This window comes from Loxodonta africana, chromosome 1, assembly GCF_030014295.1.
Source record: "Loxodonta africana isolate mLoxAfr1 chromosome 1, mLoxAfr1.hap2, whole genome shotgun sequence".
NCBI classification, from domain to species: Eukaryota; Metazoa; Chordata; class Mammalia; order Proboscidea; family Elephantidae; genus Loxodonta; species Loxodonta africana.
The window spans coordinates 12,091,189-12,108,873 of NC_087342.1; the positions used below are offsets into that span (position 1 = coordinate 12,091,189).

General features: G+C 39.1%; 1 protein-coding gene across 1 annotated transcript; it reads left to right on the forward strand.

Annotated features, from left to right (window-relative positions):
• Nucleotides 1-4,317: 4,317 nt before the first annotated feature.
• ARGFX (arginine-fifty homeobox) lies at nucleotides 4,318-12,917 on the forward strand. Its single transcript, XM_023551486.2, is given in 4 exon segments — nucleotides 4,318-5,576; nucleotides 8,088-8,100; nucleotides 11,318-11,466; nucleotides 12,276-12,917. Coding segments are annotated over 4 exon segments (957 nt in total). The 5' UTR covers nucleotides 4,318-5,363; the 3' UTR covers nucleotides 12,858-12,917.
• The last annotated feature ends 4,768 nt before the right edge of the window (nucleotides 12,918-17,685 follow it).

A 17,685-nucleotide genomic window follows, 5' to 3' on the forward strand; every position in this document is an offset into this window, starting at 1 on the left:
AGGTTAGACTGCCAACCTTTCAGTTTGCAGCCCAGCGTTTTAACCACAGGACCACCAGGGCTCCATGTGAGGTCTAGGGGGTCAAAAAATCAAAGGAGCAAGACTAAAGGATGCAAATCACACTGGAGGGAGATGATAGAGAGAGGGTTGTGTATTGAAGAAAAGAGAGGTCTGAAGATCTGAAAGCCTCAGGAAAGGCGGGGGTTTACCGAGTCTCCTGTCACTGAGGTTGGCGGCTGCTCTGCCGGTCTCCCACATTTTTCCAACCTGTGCCAGCCTGGTCTTTGCAAATCCTCACTAGAATATGAGTTCCACTACGCAGCAGTTTTTGTGTTTTATTCATTGCGGACCTATATACCAGTAAAACCAGTTGCCATGGAGTTGATTCCCGTTCACGGAGACTCCATGTGTGTCAGAGTAGGACTGTGCTCTGTAGGCTTTTCAGTGAGATTTTTCAGAAGTAGATTGCCATGTCTTTTTTCTGAGGGACCTCTGAGCGGACTATAACCGCCAACCTTTTGGTTAGCAGCCAAGGGCATTATGGTTTGCATCACCGAGGGACTCCAAGGACCTAGATTAGTGCCCAACATTAGGGAGGCAAGCAATAAATACTGGCTGTGTAGGTGCAGTGCCCCTGCTGGTAATTCTGTTCTTGGCTCTCCATAGCCTTGAGCAGGGAAAAGACTCGCCCAGTTGAATTGTTTGCTTCTTTGTTTGTTTTGTTTGTTTAATATGCTAGACTCTCAATGCCCACTTTCTCAGGAAGGGCATGAGAGTCTAGCATATCAAAAAAAAAAAAAAAAAAACACACCAAAAATGATGAAGAGAAACCAGATAACTGGGAGCTCCTAAAAATCAAACACCTATGCTCATCTAAAGACTTCACCAAAAGAGTAAAAAGACCACCTACAGACTGGGAAAGAATTTTCAGCTATGACATCTCCGACCAGCGCCTGATCTGTAAAATCTACATGATTCTGTCAAAACTCAACCACAAAAAGACAAACAACCCAATCAAAAAGTGGGCAAAGGATATGAACACACATTTCACTAAAGAAGATATTCAGGCAGCCAACAGATACATGAGAAAATGCTCTCGATCATTAGCCATTAGAGAAATGCAAATTAAAACTACGATGAGATTCCATCTCACACCAACTAGATTGGCCTTAATCCAAAAAACACAAAATAATAAATGTTGGAGAGGCTGCGGAGAGATTGGAACTCTCATACACTGCTGGTGGGAATGTAAAATGGTACAACCACTTTGGAAATCTATCTGGCGTTATCTTAAACAGTTAGAAATAGAACTACCATATAACCCAGAAATCCCACTCCTCGGAATATACCCTAGAGATACAAGAGCCTTCACACAAACAGATATATGCACACCCATGTTTATTGCAGCTCTGTTTACAGTAGCAAAAAGTTGGAAGCAACCAAGGTGTCCATCAACGGATGAATGGGTAAATAAATTGTGGTATATTCACACAATGGAATACTACGCATCGATAAAGAACAGTGACGAATCTGTGAAACATTTCATAACATGGAGGAACCTGGAAGGCATTATGCTGAGTGAAATGAGTCAGAGGCAAAAGGACAAATATTGTATAAGACCACTATTATAAGATCTTGAGAAATAGTAAACCTGAGAAGAAGACATACTTTTGTGGTTACGAGGGGGGGAGGGAGGGAGGGTGGGAGAGGGTTTTTTATTGATTAATCAGTAGATAAGAACTGCTTTAGGTGAAGGGAAAGACAACATTCAATACGTGGAAGGTCAGCTCAATTGGACTGGACCAAAAGCAAAGAAGTTTCCGGGATAAAATGAATGCTTCAAAGGTCAGCGGATCAAGTGCGGGGGTCTGGGGAACATGGTTTGCGGGGACTTCCAAGTCAATTGGCAAAATAATTCTATTATGAAATCATTCTGCATCCCACTTTGAAATGTGGCCTCTGGGGTCTTAAATGCTAACAAGCGGCCATCTAAGATGCATCAATTGGTCTCAACCCACCTGGAGCAAAGGAAAATGAAGAACACCAAGGCCACACGACAACTAAGAGCCCAAGAGACAGAAAGGGCCACATGAACCAGAGACCTACATCATCCTGAGACCAGAAGAACTAGTTGGTGCCCGGCCACAATCGATGACTGCCCTGACAGGGAGCACAGCAGAGGACCCCTGAGGGAGCAGAAGATCAGTGGGATGCAGACCCCAAAATCTCATAAAAAGACCAAACTTAACGGTCTGACTGAGACTAGAGGAATCCCGGCGGCCATGGTCCCCAGACCTTCTGTCGGCACAGGACAGGAACCATCCCCGAAGACAACTCATCAGACATGAAAGGGACTGGTCAGCGGGTGGGAGAGAGACGCTGATGAACAGTGAGCTAATTATATCAGGTGGACACTTGAGATTGTGTTGGCAACTCTTGTCTGGAGGGGGGATGGGAGGATAGAGAGAGAGAGAAGCCGCAAAATTGTCACGAAAGGAGAGACTGAAAGGGCTGACTCGACAAGGGGAGAGCAAGTGGGAGTACGGAGTAAGATGTATGTAAACTTATATGTGACAGACTGATTCGATTTGTAAACGTTCACTTGAAGCTTAATAAAAGTTAATTAAAAAAAAAAAAACCACACACACACACAAGCAAACAACTAATTCAACTGGAGTTATTCAACTGGACTTAATTAATTCAACTGGCTTAGACTGTATATTTAGGAACTAGTAAGACGTGATTCATTTCCATTTATATTAGCCTCTAGCTGCCCAAACTTAAGACCTTAACATCTCTTCTCATGTAAGAGATTGATAACAATGGTACCTTAGCCCATGTGTTTGTTCAGAGAATCAAATGAATCATATATGAAGCACTTAAATGTCTAACACATGAAACGGATTTCCAAAGGCTAGTTTATATATTATTATTACATGGTATTATTATATTAATATCGTATGTTACTGCATCATTTTATTATTACATTTACTGTGAGGATTATATTGAAAAGCAGATGCTTCTTGTTGTTGTTGTTGTTGTTGTTAGGTGCCGTCGAGTTGGTTCTGACTTATAGTGACCCTATGCACAACAGAATGAAACACTGCCTGGTCCTCTACCATCCTTAAAATCGTTATGCTTGAGCTCACTGTTGCAGCCACTGTGTCAATCCACCTCATTGAGGGTCTTCCTGACCCTGTACTTTGCCAAGCATGATCTCCTTCTCCAGGGACTGATCCCTCCTGACAACAGATCCAAAGTATGTAAGACGCAGTCTCACCATCCTTGCTTCTAAGGAGCATTCTGGGTGTACTTCTTCTAAGACAGATTTGTTCGTTCTTTGGCAGTCCATGGTGTATTCAATATTCTTCGCCAACACCACAATTCAAAGGCGTCAGTTCTTCTTCGGTCTTCCTTATTCATTGTCCAGCTTTCACATGCATATGACATCAGCAATGATATCCCTGGGTCTACGTCCTCTTCTGAATCCAGCTTTAATTTCTGGCGGTTCCTTGTCCATGCACTGCTGCAACTGTTTTTGAACGATCTTCAGCAAAATTTTACTTGCGTGTGATATAAATGATATTGTTCAATAACTGAGGCTGAGGGAGGTAAAAAGGGCTGCCGAGGTGGCACAAAGTGTTTGCTCAGGACTTCTAACTTAAAAGTTGGTGGTTCGAAACCACTCAGCGGCACTGCAGAGGAAAAGCCTGTCCATCTGCTTCTGTAAAGAGAACAGCTAGGAAAATCCTATGGAGCAGTCCTACTCTGTATCCATGGGGTCACCATGAGTCAAGATCAACTTGAAGACAAGGGTTTTTGTTTGTTTGTTTGGGGGGGAGGTAAAATCGCTCATTCGTTTTGTTTTGCTTTATTTTATTAATTCGCAGAGATACTATGCAAGTAAGCTGGGATTCAAACCCAGTGGCCTTGAATACATTGCTTCCCAGTGAATGAAAGACTTCATCAGTATTCACTCTCCTGTCCTATTCCACAGATCTGCCAATGCAGCTTCTGGTAACCAGGTGAGCAGAGGAGCCCCTGGGTATCCCCACCCCCACTCTTTTACCCAGATGGGTGATTCCAGCATGAACGTGATACCACAAGACCGAGTGGATCACAGTGAGTACAACACCTTCTGCCTTCTCTCCAGCCTGACCCCCCATCACCTCGGGGTACCCCACCCTCCTCCTCTAAGAGGGCCAGGTGCAATGCTCAAGTAAATGCCAAATGCCTCTGGCTAAGGCTAAATCCCACTTTCCAGGATGGATTAACTGATAACACAAAAACTAAGGTGTATTTGTCCTCCTCCTCCAAGAAGCTGATGTCAGGATGGGATTACACCTGCAAGAATTTCTATTAGGGAAAACACCTGTGGGAGAAAAACTGGAGGTGGTCAAGGGAGGCAGTGGGAGCTATCAGGTCATGACACAAGCGTGACCCCTAGTGATGGGGATGGGGACGTGAGGTTGGGTAATAGGGTCCTAGACTATCATGCAGTCTAAATTGTGCAAGGCCGCTGGTAAAATCTGAGTAAGCTTTGTGGATTGTAGCAATGTCATTTTCCAGGTTTTAATAGTATAAATGGTTATGCAAGATGTTACCATTGGGCAATGTTGGGTGAAGGGTGCATAGGACCTCTGTACATTTTTTTTTTGCCACTTCCTGTGTATCTAATTATTTCAAAATAATAAGTAAAAACAAAAAGCCACTAGGCAATGTGATAATTTTCGCTTTCAATATTCATATATATTTTAAATAACCTAAGAAGAGAGCACTAGTCCATCACATTAAACAGATATCTGCCATTTCTGTGGCTCTTCCTTCATTTCTAAAGTTCCCCTTTTCCCTCTTGTATCATCTCCCTTTAGCCTAAATGACTTCTTTCAGCAGTTCTGTATAACAGGACTACTCGCAATGGGTTCTCATAGTTTTCCTGCATCTGAGATGGTCTTCATTTCACCTGCACTGTTCAAGGATATTTTCCCTGGGTATAGAATCCTGGGTCGACATTTCTTTTCTTCCAGTACTTTAAAGATTTTGTTCCACTGTCTGTCCTCATAGGTTTCTGATGAGAAATCTGTGGCCAACTGATCTAGTCTAATTGTCTTAAGTTTTCGTCTTTTCAGGTATAGATTGTGCTTCAACAATCTCATTAAAGAGATATTTTAGGTTACAAAGATATTCACTCACAATTTCTTTTAATATTTCCAAAGTTTCATTTTTCACAAATACATCTGGAGTATTTCTCAGCTAGAAAATACAGATTATTTTTTAGCTCAGATAGAGGCTCAGGGAGTTAACCTCACTATTCTGAGGTTACATGGCAAACGAAGGCTCCTTGAAACATTCCTTTCCAGTGAATGAATACCCAACAGTGTTCCCTCTCTTACACAGGCCTTTCATCCCAAATTTCAGAAGCCCTTGTGAACAGAATAGCCCCAGAAAATTTCAAGCCATACCCTTTTGTCAACATGGATGATTTCAGCATGAACTTAATACCACAGAATCAAGCTGATCCCAGTGAGTATAACTCTCATTTGCCCTCTCTTCCTACTATTGCCCCTTCTCATGGGGCCCTATAATTGCATTTTGTATTTAAGCAACTATTGATCATTGTATCTTATATTCCAAAATCTATTTTAAAAACCATTTACAACATAAAATGGGAAGTTATAAAGTCCAAATCAACAACAAGTGCCTTTGGACCATGGTTGTTCCAAATTATGATAGATTGAAAATGCAAAAAACAGAGTAAGTGAGGATGTTTTCCTAGGAGAGAGCAACCGAAGCATAACCAAAAAACCCAAAACCAAACCTTTTGCCATCAAGTCAATGCCAACTCATAGTGACCCTATAGGATACAGTAGAACTGCCCCATAAGGTTCCCAAGGAGCGGCTGGTGGATTCGAACTGCCGACATTTTGGTTAGCAGCTAAATGCTAAACCACTGAGCCACAAGGGCTCCCAACTGAAGAACAGGAAAATAGAAATAGAGAAGTTCCTTTTCCCAGGCAGAAATATCATGGCCCAGAGTAAATGGGAAAAAAAGAGCCTCATTAAAATTATTTTCAATTCTTAAAATTATAAATGCATGTTGCTTAACAATACACAAGAAATATATGATAACATCTTGTTAAGATACCAAAACCAAACCAAACCCAGCGCCGTTGAGTCAATTCCGACTCATAGCCACCCTATAGGACAGAGTAGAACTGCCCCACAGAGTTTCCAAGGAGCGCCTGGTGGATTCAAACTGCCAGCCCTTTGGTTAGCAGCCGTAGCACTTAACCACTAGGCCACCAGTGTTTCCCTAGTTAAGATAAAAAAAAAAAAAATGGCAACCTTTAATTCCTCTTCCCTTCTCACTTCTGAGAATAACTTGAAACTTGAAATATTTTTCTAGCTGTATTAGCAAGTGTGTAAATGTACATAGAGTAATCATGTATAAATACACACAGATTTTTACATAAGTTGAACCTTACTGAATTAGTCTGTAATGTGTGTTTTTTTTTTAATTTAACACTATCTTGAATCTTTTTTTTTTTTTTTTTAATCTAGACACAGATTTTTCTGTTTATACATTAATGTCTACCTTTTAGAAAATATATGACTGTTCCAGGCTATGAATGTATGAAAGGTTGTTTCACCAGTCTCTTATCGATAAATCCAAAAACCAAACTCATTGCCTTCCAGTCAATTCCAACTCATAGCAACCCTATGAGTCTCCTGTTGATGAATGTTTTAAATTCCTAGTAGTAAATCTTCTGGGCTAAGTGGCATATTAAAGTATATTAAAAATGAAAGATTCCATCAAATTCCTCTCCAAAATCTTGCACCAGTTTACATTCCCACTAATAACTGATTATGGTATACATTCCACCACACTATCCACACCAAAACCAAAAAGCAAACCCATTGCCGTCAAGCCAATTCCCATCTATAGCGACCTTGTAGGACAGAGTTGAACTACCGACCTTTTGGTTAGCAGCTGCATGACATAACCACTGCTCACCAGGCCTCCACATTATCAATAGGACTTGATTTATCAAAAACTTTTGACCAGTGTTTTGGGAGAAAAATTAACTCATTATTGAATTAATTTACTTATTATGAATTATTGGTGAAGTTGAGCATTTTTTGCTATGGTTTTTGAATCATTTTTACTTTCCCTTTTAGATATTACTTTTTCATACCTTTGATTCAGTTTTATGATGAAAGTTAGTTTTGTATAAATTCTTTATAAAATAGGGATATGAATCTTTTCTCTTTCACATATGTTATAATAGCTACTCTGATATAATTTATTTTATCTATTTGAGGTTTTTTCCTCTATTATTTGAATATAAAATTTAAAAACTTTCAGATATTGAATCCATCTGCAATTGCTTTTAAATGCTGTTTGTTTAATTTGTTCTAAATTAATGGGCACTTGTTTTGTTCCTATTGACTAGAAATTTCACCTTTCCATTTATGCTAACATCTTTTTCTATTTTCTGTTCTACTCCAGTGCTAAATTAACTTTTTCTGGCACCAGTACAACAGCGTTTCATGTTACCTATTTACAGTATATATTGTTGGGTGATAGATTCAGCCAGTTCTAATTCTTTAAAAGGACGAAAGGAGGGAGGAAGGAATGAAGGAAGAAAGAAATTTCTCAGATACCTTTAGATAACTTCTCTTCTCAATTTTAGAATCACCTTGTCAAGTTTCATAAAAATTTCTGCTGATACTGATTAGGATTAAATTACATACTTGTTTTGGGAAAAAAACACATTTTTCTAATATTTAGCCATTTATTTTCAATAACACAATATGCTTTCCACTTATTCAGACCATTTATGCCCCTTAGTACAGTTTAGTTCCGTTTATGCCCTTTAGTACATTTCAGATAGGCCTTGCATGTTTCATTTAGGTATATTCCTAAACATTCTGTATTTTGAGGTCATTGTGCATATAATCTTTTAAAATGTAATGTTAACATTAAATTGTATATTTATTTTAAGGCAGCAGTTGATTGTTGCATCTTAAGTTTATATTCTTCCAATGTGTTAAACTGTTTTATATAATTTTTCAATATTTTTTAGTGGACTTTTCAGAGTAATGTACATATTTTTTTTTCAAATAATATTTGCTTCCTTATTATACTAGCTAGTTTTCACTCATATTTTGTTGCATTTGCTAGATATACTAGTACCTGTGACAGAGAATATTTTTTACCTTTCATTTACTTTAATAGCAATGCTTTTAATGTTTCTTCATTGAGTATTTATTCTTTTTGAATCAGATCTTTTTTTTTTTTTTTTTTGGTTAAGAAAACGCCACCTATTCATACATTGCTTAAATCCCTATCAGAAATGAGTGTTGAGTTTTAAAACATTTTCAGTATGATCCTTAAGTATTTTCTCCTACAACTGTTAATATTGGTTGATTGTCTTAATAAAATTTTACTTCCGAAAATACAGAACATGAATATTATAACAAATACCCATTAATATTCACCACCAGAAAAAAAAAAACTGTTAGCATATAAATACATTTTCTTATAGCCATTCCTTCCAACTTTATACTGTAAGTAATTCATACAAGAAATACAGAACTTAGTCTCATTTATTGAAAAATAAAATCATAGGGTAAAGCTAGAGTGTGTTATGATCATGCCTATCAATTCCATTCCACCCACTATCTTCTCTGAGCCAGTCACTAAAATAGGTTTGATATAGTTTTTGTAGTCTACCCTTTATATAGTATACATATATAAACTATAGTTTTATGAGTTTGAAAGAAAATTTTATTTCCTATATGACATTGTATAGCAAAATAATAAGAATTAGTAATATGGGTTTTGAAAATTTTGTTTTCTACAAAACCATTTAAATGTTCCATTGATAATATTTTCCCAACTTGCAGTTGATAGGCTGAGAATGTTAATCACTACAAGGTTAGTAGGGTCATAGGCAGGGGGCTATTTATCAGAAATTTGAGCTCTGGTAGCGTAGTGGTTAAGAACTCAACTGCCAACCAAAAGGTTGGCAGTTTCAATCCACCAACCACTCCTTGGAAACCCTATGGGGCAGTTCTACTCTGCCCTGTAGAGTCGCTATGAGTTGGAATCGGCTTGACAGCAACAGGTTTGGTTTTTGGTTACGTTAAATATAGCTTAAGTAAACAGACATAATTTTCAGTGATAAATATTCTAAAATAATAAAATGAATACAAGAAAACATTTATGTTGTGCACACTACATGCCACTCATTACTTTTTTTCTTTCTTAAAAATTTTTATTGTGTTTTTGGTGAAAGTCTACACAGCAAATCAGGTTCCCATTTAACAATTTCTATACAATTTGTTCAGGGACATTTGTTGCATTTTTCAGTGTGTCAGCTTTCTTGTTACGTCCATCCCAGTTGCTCTGTTTCCAGTAATCCAGTTGTGCCACTCATTATTGTAGCATTTTGTGTGTAATATTGCGTTAAATTAATATATTCACATACATTTACAAAACCTATTATGAAGCAGATACTCTCAGAATTCCCTTTTCAAGCTTGATGAAATTGCAGTTGAGAGTTTAATTTGCTCAAGATCACACTCCTAGAAAAGTGCAAAATTTACAAGGAATTTTATAAGTAAAATTTCTACTGTTAGTATGTAAGTTCAAAGATTACTGGTTAAAACATTTCCACAATTGCAACTTATTTATTATAGACTCATGGAGCATATTTCCTGAACCTTTAACAGGAAATAGGTTTAGGTTTACAGGAGACATAGCATGTATATGTTTACATTTCAGGAAAAAATCTACCCCACATGGATGTGAATTTTCTAGAACGTAATTCGTAGTTATCTATCTCAGCTTCCTAGTGCTGCTGTAACAGAAATACCACAAATGGGTGGCTTTCAAGAACAGAAATTTATTTTCTCACAGTTCTGGAGGCTAAAAGTTCTAATCAGGACCTCAGCCATGCCTATTCCTTCATTGTCAGCAGTTCCAGGGCCCTCCTTGGTTCTTGGGCAATCCTCCCAAGGCATCTGTCTTCCCAAATATGTGCTGTCTTCTCTGTGGAATCTGCTCTTTTCATAACTCAGAAGGATCAGGCTTAGGACACACCCTACATTGGTATGGCCTCATTAACATAACAAAGAAAACCTTATTTCCAAACAGTATTACATGCACAGGAATAAATATTAGGATTGCAACACATATTTTGGGAGGATGAAATTAATTCAATCCATAATAGGCCAATAAGTGGCATTAGCCTGTAGTTTTGTTTTATAGTGTTTGTTACTCTTGCCTGGTTTTAGTGTCATGATCCGTGAATCCAAATAAGAGAAGACCAAAGAGACCTCCCTCCTTGTAGTGACGTAGGGTACATAACAGGAGGATTAGCAGCATATTTTCTTGAATTCTGAAACTTACCTATGTGTGGTTATTAATCTACTCAGGGACTGCAAGTCTTTTTTTTTTTTAAAGCTAATTTTGGTCATTGTGCTTTCTTAGAAAAAAATTCCTTTTCCTTTCCATTGTCATTTTAAGATATATTCTATAATTTTTCAAGCCTCTCCAAATAGGTTTTCCACATATTTTAGTTATATCTCGTTTCTTATGACCCTTTTCCCAGAGGAGCAAACAGAGGCCCAGAAAGTCTGGAAGACAGAGCCTATTTTCCAGATGGGATGGGCTACATTCTTGAATAAATAGGTGAAGAGTGGAAACCCATTTGAAGAACGTTATACTCAGGTACAGATATATGGGGTTTCTTCATGATTCCAGAAGAAATACAGTGTGAATAAGGAGATAAGAAGAAGGAAGCTGCTGCCCACTTTCTCAAATGGTAGAGGAAAAGGGTCTTCTGTTTTCAGTTCAGGGCAAACTGAAACTGAGGGGAGCCAGCTTCCAGGGTAAACAGACTGAGTACAGAGAAAACTGAAGGGTTAATTCATTTCTTGGTAGGCACAGAGTCACAGAAAACTGAGAACATAGAGCGGTCACATAGGGCTCAGCCATTCAGAGTCGAAGGGAGCTCCTGTCTCTGGATCCCAAGCCAGGATGGAGGCAAACCAGGGGATATTCACAGCTGTGGTTTAATTGGGAGGGGCTAGTCTAAGTGTGGAAACCCTGGTGGTGTAGTGGTTAAGTGCTATGGCTGCTAACCAAAGGGTTGGCAGTTGAAATCCACCAGGCGCTCCTTGGAAACTCTATGGGGCAGTTCTACTCTGTCCTATAGGGTTGCTATGAGTCGGAATCGACTGAACGGCAATGGGTTTGCTTTTTTTTTAGAGTAAGTGTAACCATCACTAATCCATCTCTCCCCTACAGCAATATGGAGGAAGCATTAGGAACGTACTGTATTCACCCACAAGCAGCATGAAGAGTTGGAGGCTCTGTTTAACCAGACCATGTTCCCAGATAAAAATCTCCGCATGGAACTGGCTTTGAAGTTCAATGTACAGGAGTCAAAAGTGAAGGTCTGATCCCCTGGGGTGTGCTTGGTATCCCATCCCAACCATATTCTTCTATTCTGCCTGGCAATTCCCTCCCTGCCCCAATAATAATGACATTTGTTTACTGAGTTCCTACTGTGTGCTGTTAGTGAACCGGACACACTACATATTTTGACCTTACTATCATCCAGTTTAAAGGATGAGGAGAATGAGGCCCAGAGGCAAAGCGACTTCTAGAGGATCACAAAGACAAGTCATACAACTAGAATTAGAACTCTAGAGGTCTTGTTCTTAACCCTTGGACTGTAGAGCTCAAACACTGGAAGGGCTCTTATGCAGACAGCCTTCTTATGTATTCTTAAGCAAATCCCTGCAGTTTGTTTAGTCACAACTCTACCAACAGACAAATAACTGTCCCCAACCTCTGAGTCAGCTAAGACCCATGACATTTTTGTTGGAGTATTTGTCATAGTAGAGACCTTCTAAAAGAATCCTTGAAAATTCTTCCGTTCAAGTTTCCCACCACCTCCCCGCCACCCCCCACCCCAATCTCTAAACTAGTTTCTCTTCTCCAGAGTTCAGAAACCTTCCTCTGATCTCCAGCACAGCCTATGAAACACTCTCCTTTTCTTGCTTCTTCATTCTACGGGGTTCCAGTCCTGCTCCTTACTGCCCCTGTTATTGATTCCACTCATGTTTATCTCTGCTTTCTCAGAATACAGAGTTACGGTGTCTTGGAGAGGACATAAAGATTGTAACCTATTTGTTTTCACCCAGCGAACCTCCTTCCCAATTCCTAGACCACAATCTCTCCTTTCCCCCCACACCTCCAGGTTTGGTTCAGGAACCAGCGATTTAAAATGAAGAAGCAGCAGCAACATCAGCACTCACTGAAGAAACCAAGGCAGATTATTCCAGCCAAGAAGAATGTGTCCACCTTATTGAGGGCATCCAGCAGTCCTTATTCTTTTTATCCTGTGGTTTCAGATGGCTATAGCTCCCTTCCACCCCGGCCCTTAGGCACTTTCAACTGGACACAAGACTCTGTCTTTACCTGGAATTCCACAAGTGATGTCCAAATGCAAGATCCACAGTTGGAGAGGCTGGTAGCTTCAGTTCCTGCTTTATACTCTGATGTTTATGACATAACGCAAATCATGGAACTGTATAGTTTTCCTGACAAGGATGTGGCATCCAGCTCTTCCTTCAGCTGTCTGTATCAGTATCTCTCACCCACAAGGCCCCAGCTGGAAAGATGGGGTCCTGCTCTCAGCATGTTTGCTGATCCAGCAGTAGGTCTATCTCCTGGGGAAACCTGGTCCAATATGACAAATGGAGGCTTTATAGCCGACAGTCTGAGAGACAGTCTGGAATTCCAGAATCCCTCTAGTATGGTGCATTCTAGATTTCAATGATCAGAGTACTAATAAATACCGGAACCATATAGAAGATGGGCTTCCTGCTGCTTGCACATGACTCTCTTCTTTCCTTTGTCTGCTTCTTCTTCAGATATCTGAATCAGGGTCACTTCTGTTTCCATGGAAATGTCGTAAAAACCAAAGTTCTTTCCTTGTACAGCTCAGCACCACACAATTAGCCCCACAACTCTTCCTGGGGAGAAGCCTTCCTGGTCACTCAGATGGCCAATTGTTGGTGTCGTGTGCCGTCGAATCAATTCCAATTCATAGCAATTCTTATGATAGGGTAGAACTGCCCTATAGGGTTGTGTTGGCTGTAATCTTTACAGAAACAGAGCTCCAAGCCTTTCTCCCATAGAGCCCCTGGGTGGGTTGAACCACCAACCTATCTGTTAGCAGCCAAGCACTTAACAGTTTGCAGCACCAGGGCTCCTTAGGTGGCCAGTGAGACTCCAAAATTTCTTCTTTCCAAAACTATTCTATACTTTTAAAAATATTTTTAAAAGAGGAGCATTTAGGGGTCATCCACTTTTAACGGGAGAGGGTCATAACTTGCACTTTATTTCCAATCTTTAGGTTTTCTAAAAGGAATTTCTAGTCAAAATTTAAAAGAAAATTACTATCATCATTAGTGTTAATATAGTACAAGAGTGGTGTTGGTGAAGAACACTGAATATACCATGGACTGCCAGAAGAATAAACAAATTGGTCTTGGAGGAAGCACAGCCAGAATGCTCCTTAGAAGTGAGGGTGACGAGAGTTTGTCCCACCTACTTTGGACGTGTCATCAAGGGGACCAACTGCTGGAAAAGGACATCATGCTTGATAAAGTAGAGGATCAGCAAAAAAAGGGAGACCCTCAATGAGATGGGTTGACACAGTGACTACAAGAGTGGATTCAAAGAGCAATGATTGTGAGGATGCCTCAAGACCAGGCAATGTTTCATTCTGCTCTATGTATATGTGAGCTAGAGCCAACTAACAACAAGAAATAGTAAGACATCTAAGGACTGAAATCAGAAGAGATAAAACTAATTTTTGAGATGAAAGTATCATCTAGGAAAACTAACAAAATCAACAAACTTTTAGAATGACAGTTCAGCAAATTTTTAGGTACATGATGAACCTATAAAACCAATAACATTCTCTTCCATGAACAGATGACTGGATAAACAAAATGTGGTACGTACATACAACAGAATATTGTTGTTTTAGCCACCATTGAGTCAGCCTCTGATTCACGGTGACCTCATGAACAACAGAAAAAAAAAGCTGCCCAGTCCTGGGCCATTCTCATGACTGGTTGTGGATCAGACCATTGTGATCCCTAAGGGTTTCACTGGCTGATTTTTGGAAGTAGGTCATCACATCTTTCTTCCTAGTCTGTCTTAATCTGGAAGTTCTACCAAAACCTCTTCTGCAACATTGCAACAAGCAAGCCTCCATTGACAGATGGTTGGTGGCTGTGCCTGAGATGCACTGGCTGGAGAATCAAACCTGGGTCTCCCACTAGTGAGAATTCTACCACTGAATCACCAATGGTCCCAATGGAATATTACTCCCCAAGAGAGAAATGAAGTCCTCGTGCACGCCGTAACAGGATGAATCTTGAAAACATTATGGAAAGGACAAATATTATATAATCCCACTTACATGATATATCTAGAATTGGCAAGTGTATAGAGACCAAAGTTTAATGGTTTCCAGGGGCAGAGGGAGAGGGAAAGGGGGAGCCATTGCCTATGGGACACTGAGTTTCGGTTAAGGGTGATGGCAAAATTTGGAAATGGATAGTGGTGATGATGATGGACATGAATAATGTCACGGAATTATATTTGTAAAAAATCTCAGAATGGAAAATGTTTTGTTACATGTATGAATGGATAAATAAAATGTGGTATATACATACAATAGAGTATTATTCAGCTACAAAGAGAATTAAAATTCTGATATATGTCATCACATAGATGAACTTTGAAAACATTGTTAAGTGAAATAAGCCAAGCACAAAAGGTCAAATATTGTATGCTTCCACTTTTATGAAATATCTTGAATAGGCAAACTCATCGAGACAAAAATTAATGGTTACCAAGGACTAGGGGAAAGGAAGAATGGGAAGTAAAAAACAAACGAAAAAAATACTTCATTAGTTGGCGTTCAAGTAAAAAGTGCCAACAGTTAAGTGCTTGACTACTAACCAGCAGGTTGGCAAGTGTCGTGGAAGAAGGGTCTGTCCATCTGCTCCCAAAAGGTCACAGCCTTGAAAACCCTATGGAGCACAGTTCTATTCTACAACACATGGGTCTCCATGAGTCGTAATTGAATTGACAGCAACTGAATTGGTTTTGGTTTTAAAGGATCCTCAAAGTTTTGGGTCCTATCCATGCTCTATTTTAACGTTCCTGCAAAAATTGTATCATTGGCAAGTGAGAAATGCATTGAAAACATCCTCAGCAATATCTCTTAAAATTACCCTATCGACATTGGTTCATTATCATGGCCAGTCTGTCTCAGCTATCATTAAGTATTTGTCATGGATTGAATTGTGTCCCGCCAAAATATGTGTCAACTTTGTTAGCCATGATTCCCAGTACTGTGTGGTTGTCCTCCATTTTGTGATTGATGTAAGTTTCCTACGTATTATAAAACCTTATCTCTGCCGGTGGTTAATGAGGCAAGTTTGGGTTATGTTAAAGAGGATTGGGGTGGGATGTAACACCCTTACTCAGGTCACATCCCTGATCCAACGTAAAGGCAGTTTCCCTGGGGTGTAGCCTGCATCACCTGTTATCTTACTTTTATTTTATAGGTCTTCCAAAGTCAGAAAATATCTTCGTTTCTAAAGTATCTCAAAGCCATAGATTAAGCTAAAATCATATACTTATATGAATAAAAATATTTATCTTCTGTCAGTTACTAAGTCTGGGTGAGGGCAATTAATTCAGCCATCTGAACTGATTTAATTTCTGTGAGAAGCCTACGATTTAAGGGTAAATTTAATCCTGTGATAGTATAACATGTTTGGCAATAACTTTTTTTTATTATATTAACTGAGAATCATTCACGAACACAATTAAATCAGATTTATTCAAGCGAGTCTCTAGAACTTCTTATGGAGAGTTCCCTAACAGATATTAAGTAACCATGGGGTCCCCCCTTTTCAGGTGTAAGAAGGAAGGTGTTGCAGCAGCAGAAAGTAATATGTAAAGGGGAAAGCAGCAAGATTTCATAGGAATTGAGGGGACCAGCTGAAAAGTGGTATTTTTTGTCAATAGAAGAGTTTGTATGGCCTGGGGACCATTATATTTAGTGGACACCCTCGAATTAAATTAACTGACATTTTTATATGTTTTGCTATTGCCGTTAGCTCTTAGACAAGGTGGATATAGCTTGGCTACTGGATCTAACCAAGGGCTGAAATAAGCAATAAGCCCCTGAAGATTTTCATTTAACTGAGGTACCCCTTCAGTCTATTCAGACTCTTTAAGAACAAAATGAAAAGAAAGAAAAAAAAAGGCGGAGGGGTGGGTTGTGATCTAGAACCTTGTAAAAAAATCTTTCAGTAGAATTATTGTATCAGTCTTAGTGCTTTAACTTTTTTTTTTTTTAAACTGGAATGTTTCGATCATTGAAAGTAGTTCTGTTAGTATATTTTAACCAGTCAGTCGCTGTCAAGCCGACTCTGACTCGCCGCACCCCATGTGTGTTAGAGTAGAACTGTGCCCCAGCGGTTTTCAATGGCTGATTTTTTGGAAGTGGCTTACCAGGTCTGTTTTCCAAGGTGCCACTGGGTGGACTCCAACCTCCAGCCTTTCAGTTAGCAGCTGAGCTCATTAACCATTTTCACCAGCCAGGAACTCATGGTGCCTTTTATTTATGTGCAATTAATCTAGCAAAAACACTCTTTTTTTTTTTTTTAACTAAGTTTAGCAGACAAAATCACACCTAACAGTATTGATTTAGTTAAAACTTGGAGAACTGTAGAAAACCCTAATTATTGTTCTTTTTTTTTTTTGTAGGGCAAGGAACAAGTCTTCGTGTTACCTAATGGTCATTTTCAGAAACTGAAAGATAGTTCAGGCATAAAAGGCATCTTAATAGTTTTATTATTTGGAATTATATATTCTTCCTCAGAAGATAGTTGAATGACTTTCTTTGAATATGGTGAGATACAAAAGAGCACTGGACAGGGAGTTAGGAGACCTGGGTCTTTCCTCTGGCTCTTCCACTAGCCAGCTGTATGACCTTGGACAAATCATCTACCTGAATTTTGGAAAGGCAAAATTAAGGATAGTTAGAAAAGACAAGGTATTAGTTAAAAGTATCCAATGACAAGAGATAGTCACAGTCAACCTTGTTAAAAAATAAATAAAATAAAAACTGTCATTAGGAACTTAATTTTTTAAAAGGCTTCTCAAAGAAAACTTAAGAGTATGTTAAAAAGAACTGAGGGGATGGAAGAATCCAAGGGAAAGCTAATTAAGTGGTTGTTAATTACCGCAGTGTTTAACACACGTGTTTTTACTCCATAGTTCAAATGACGGCTAACGTTATTGAGCACTTGGCATGTGCTAGACGTTTTAGCAGTGCATAACACACATTAACACAGTAAAGTGCTAGCATAGTAACACATATAGTCACACTAAGTATTAACCCTATTTCACCATCGGGAAAACTGAGGTAGAGAGTGATTAAGTAATCTGGCTTATGCCACATGTCTAGTAAGTAGCAAAGCCAGGAATATATATTTTCTTTCCACAGAAGATAGCTGAATGACTTCTTTGAAGACAGTGACATAGGGAAGAGCGTTGGGCATGGAGTTAGA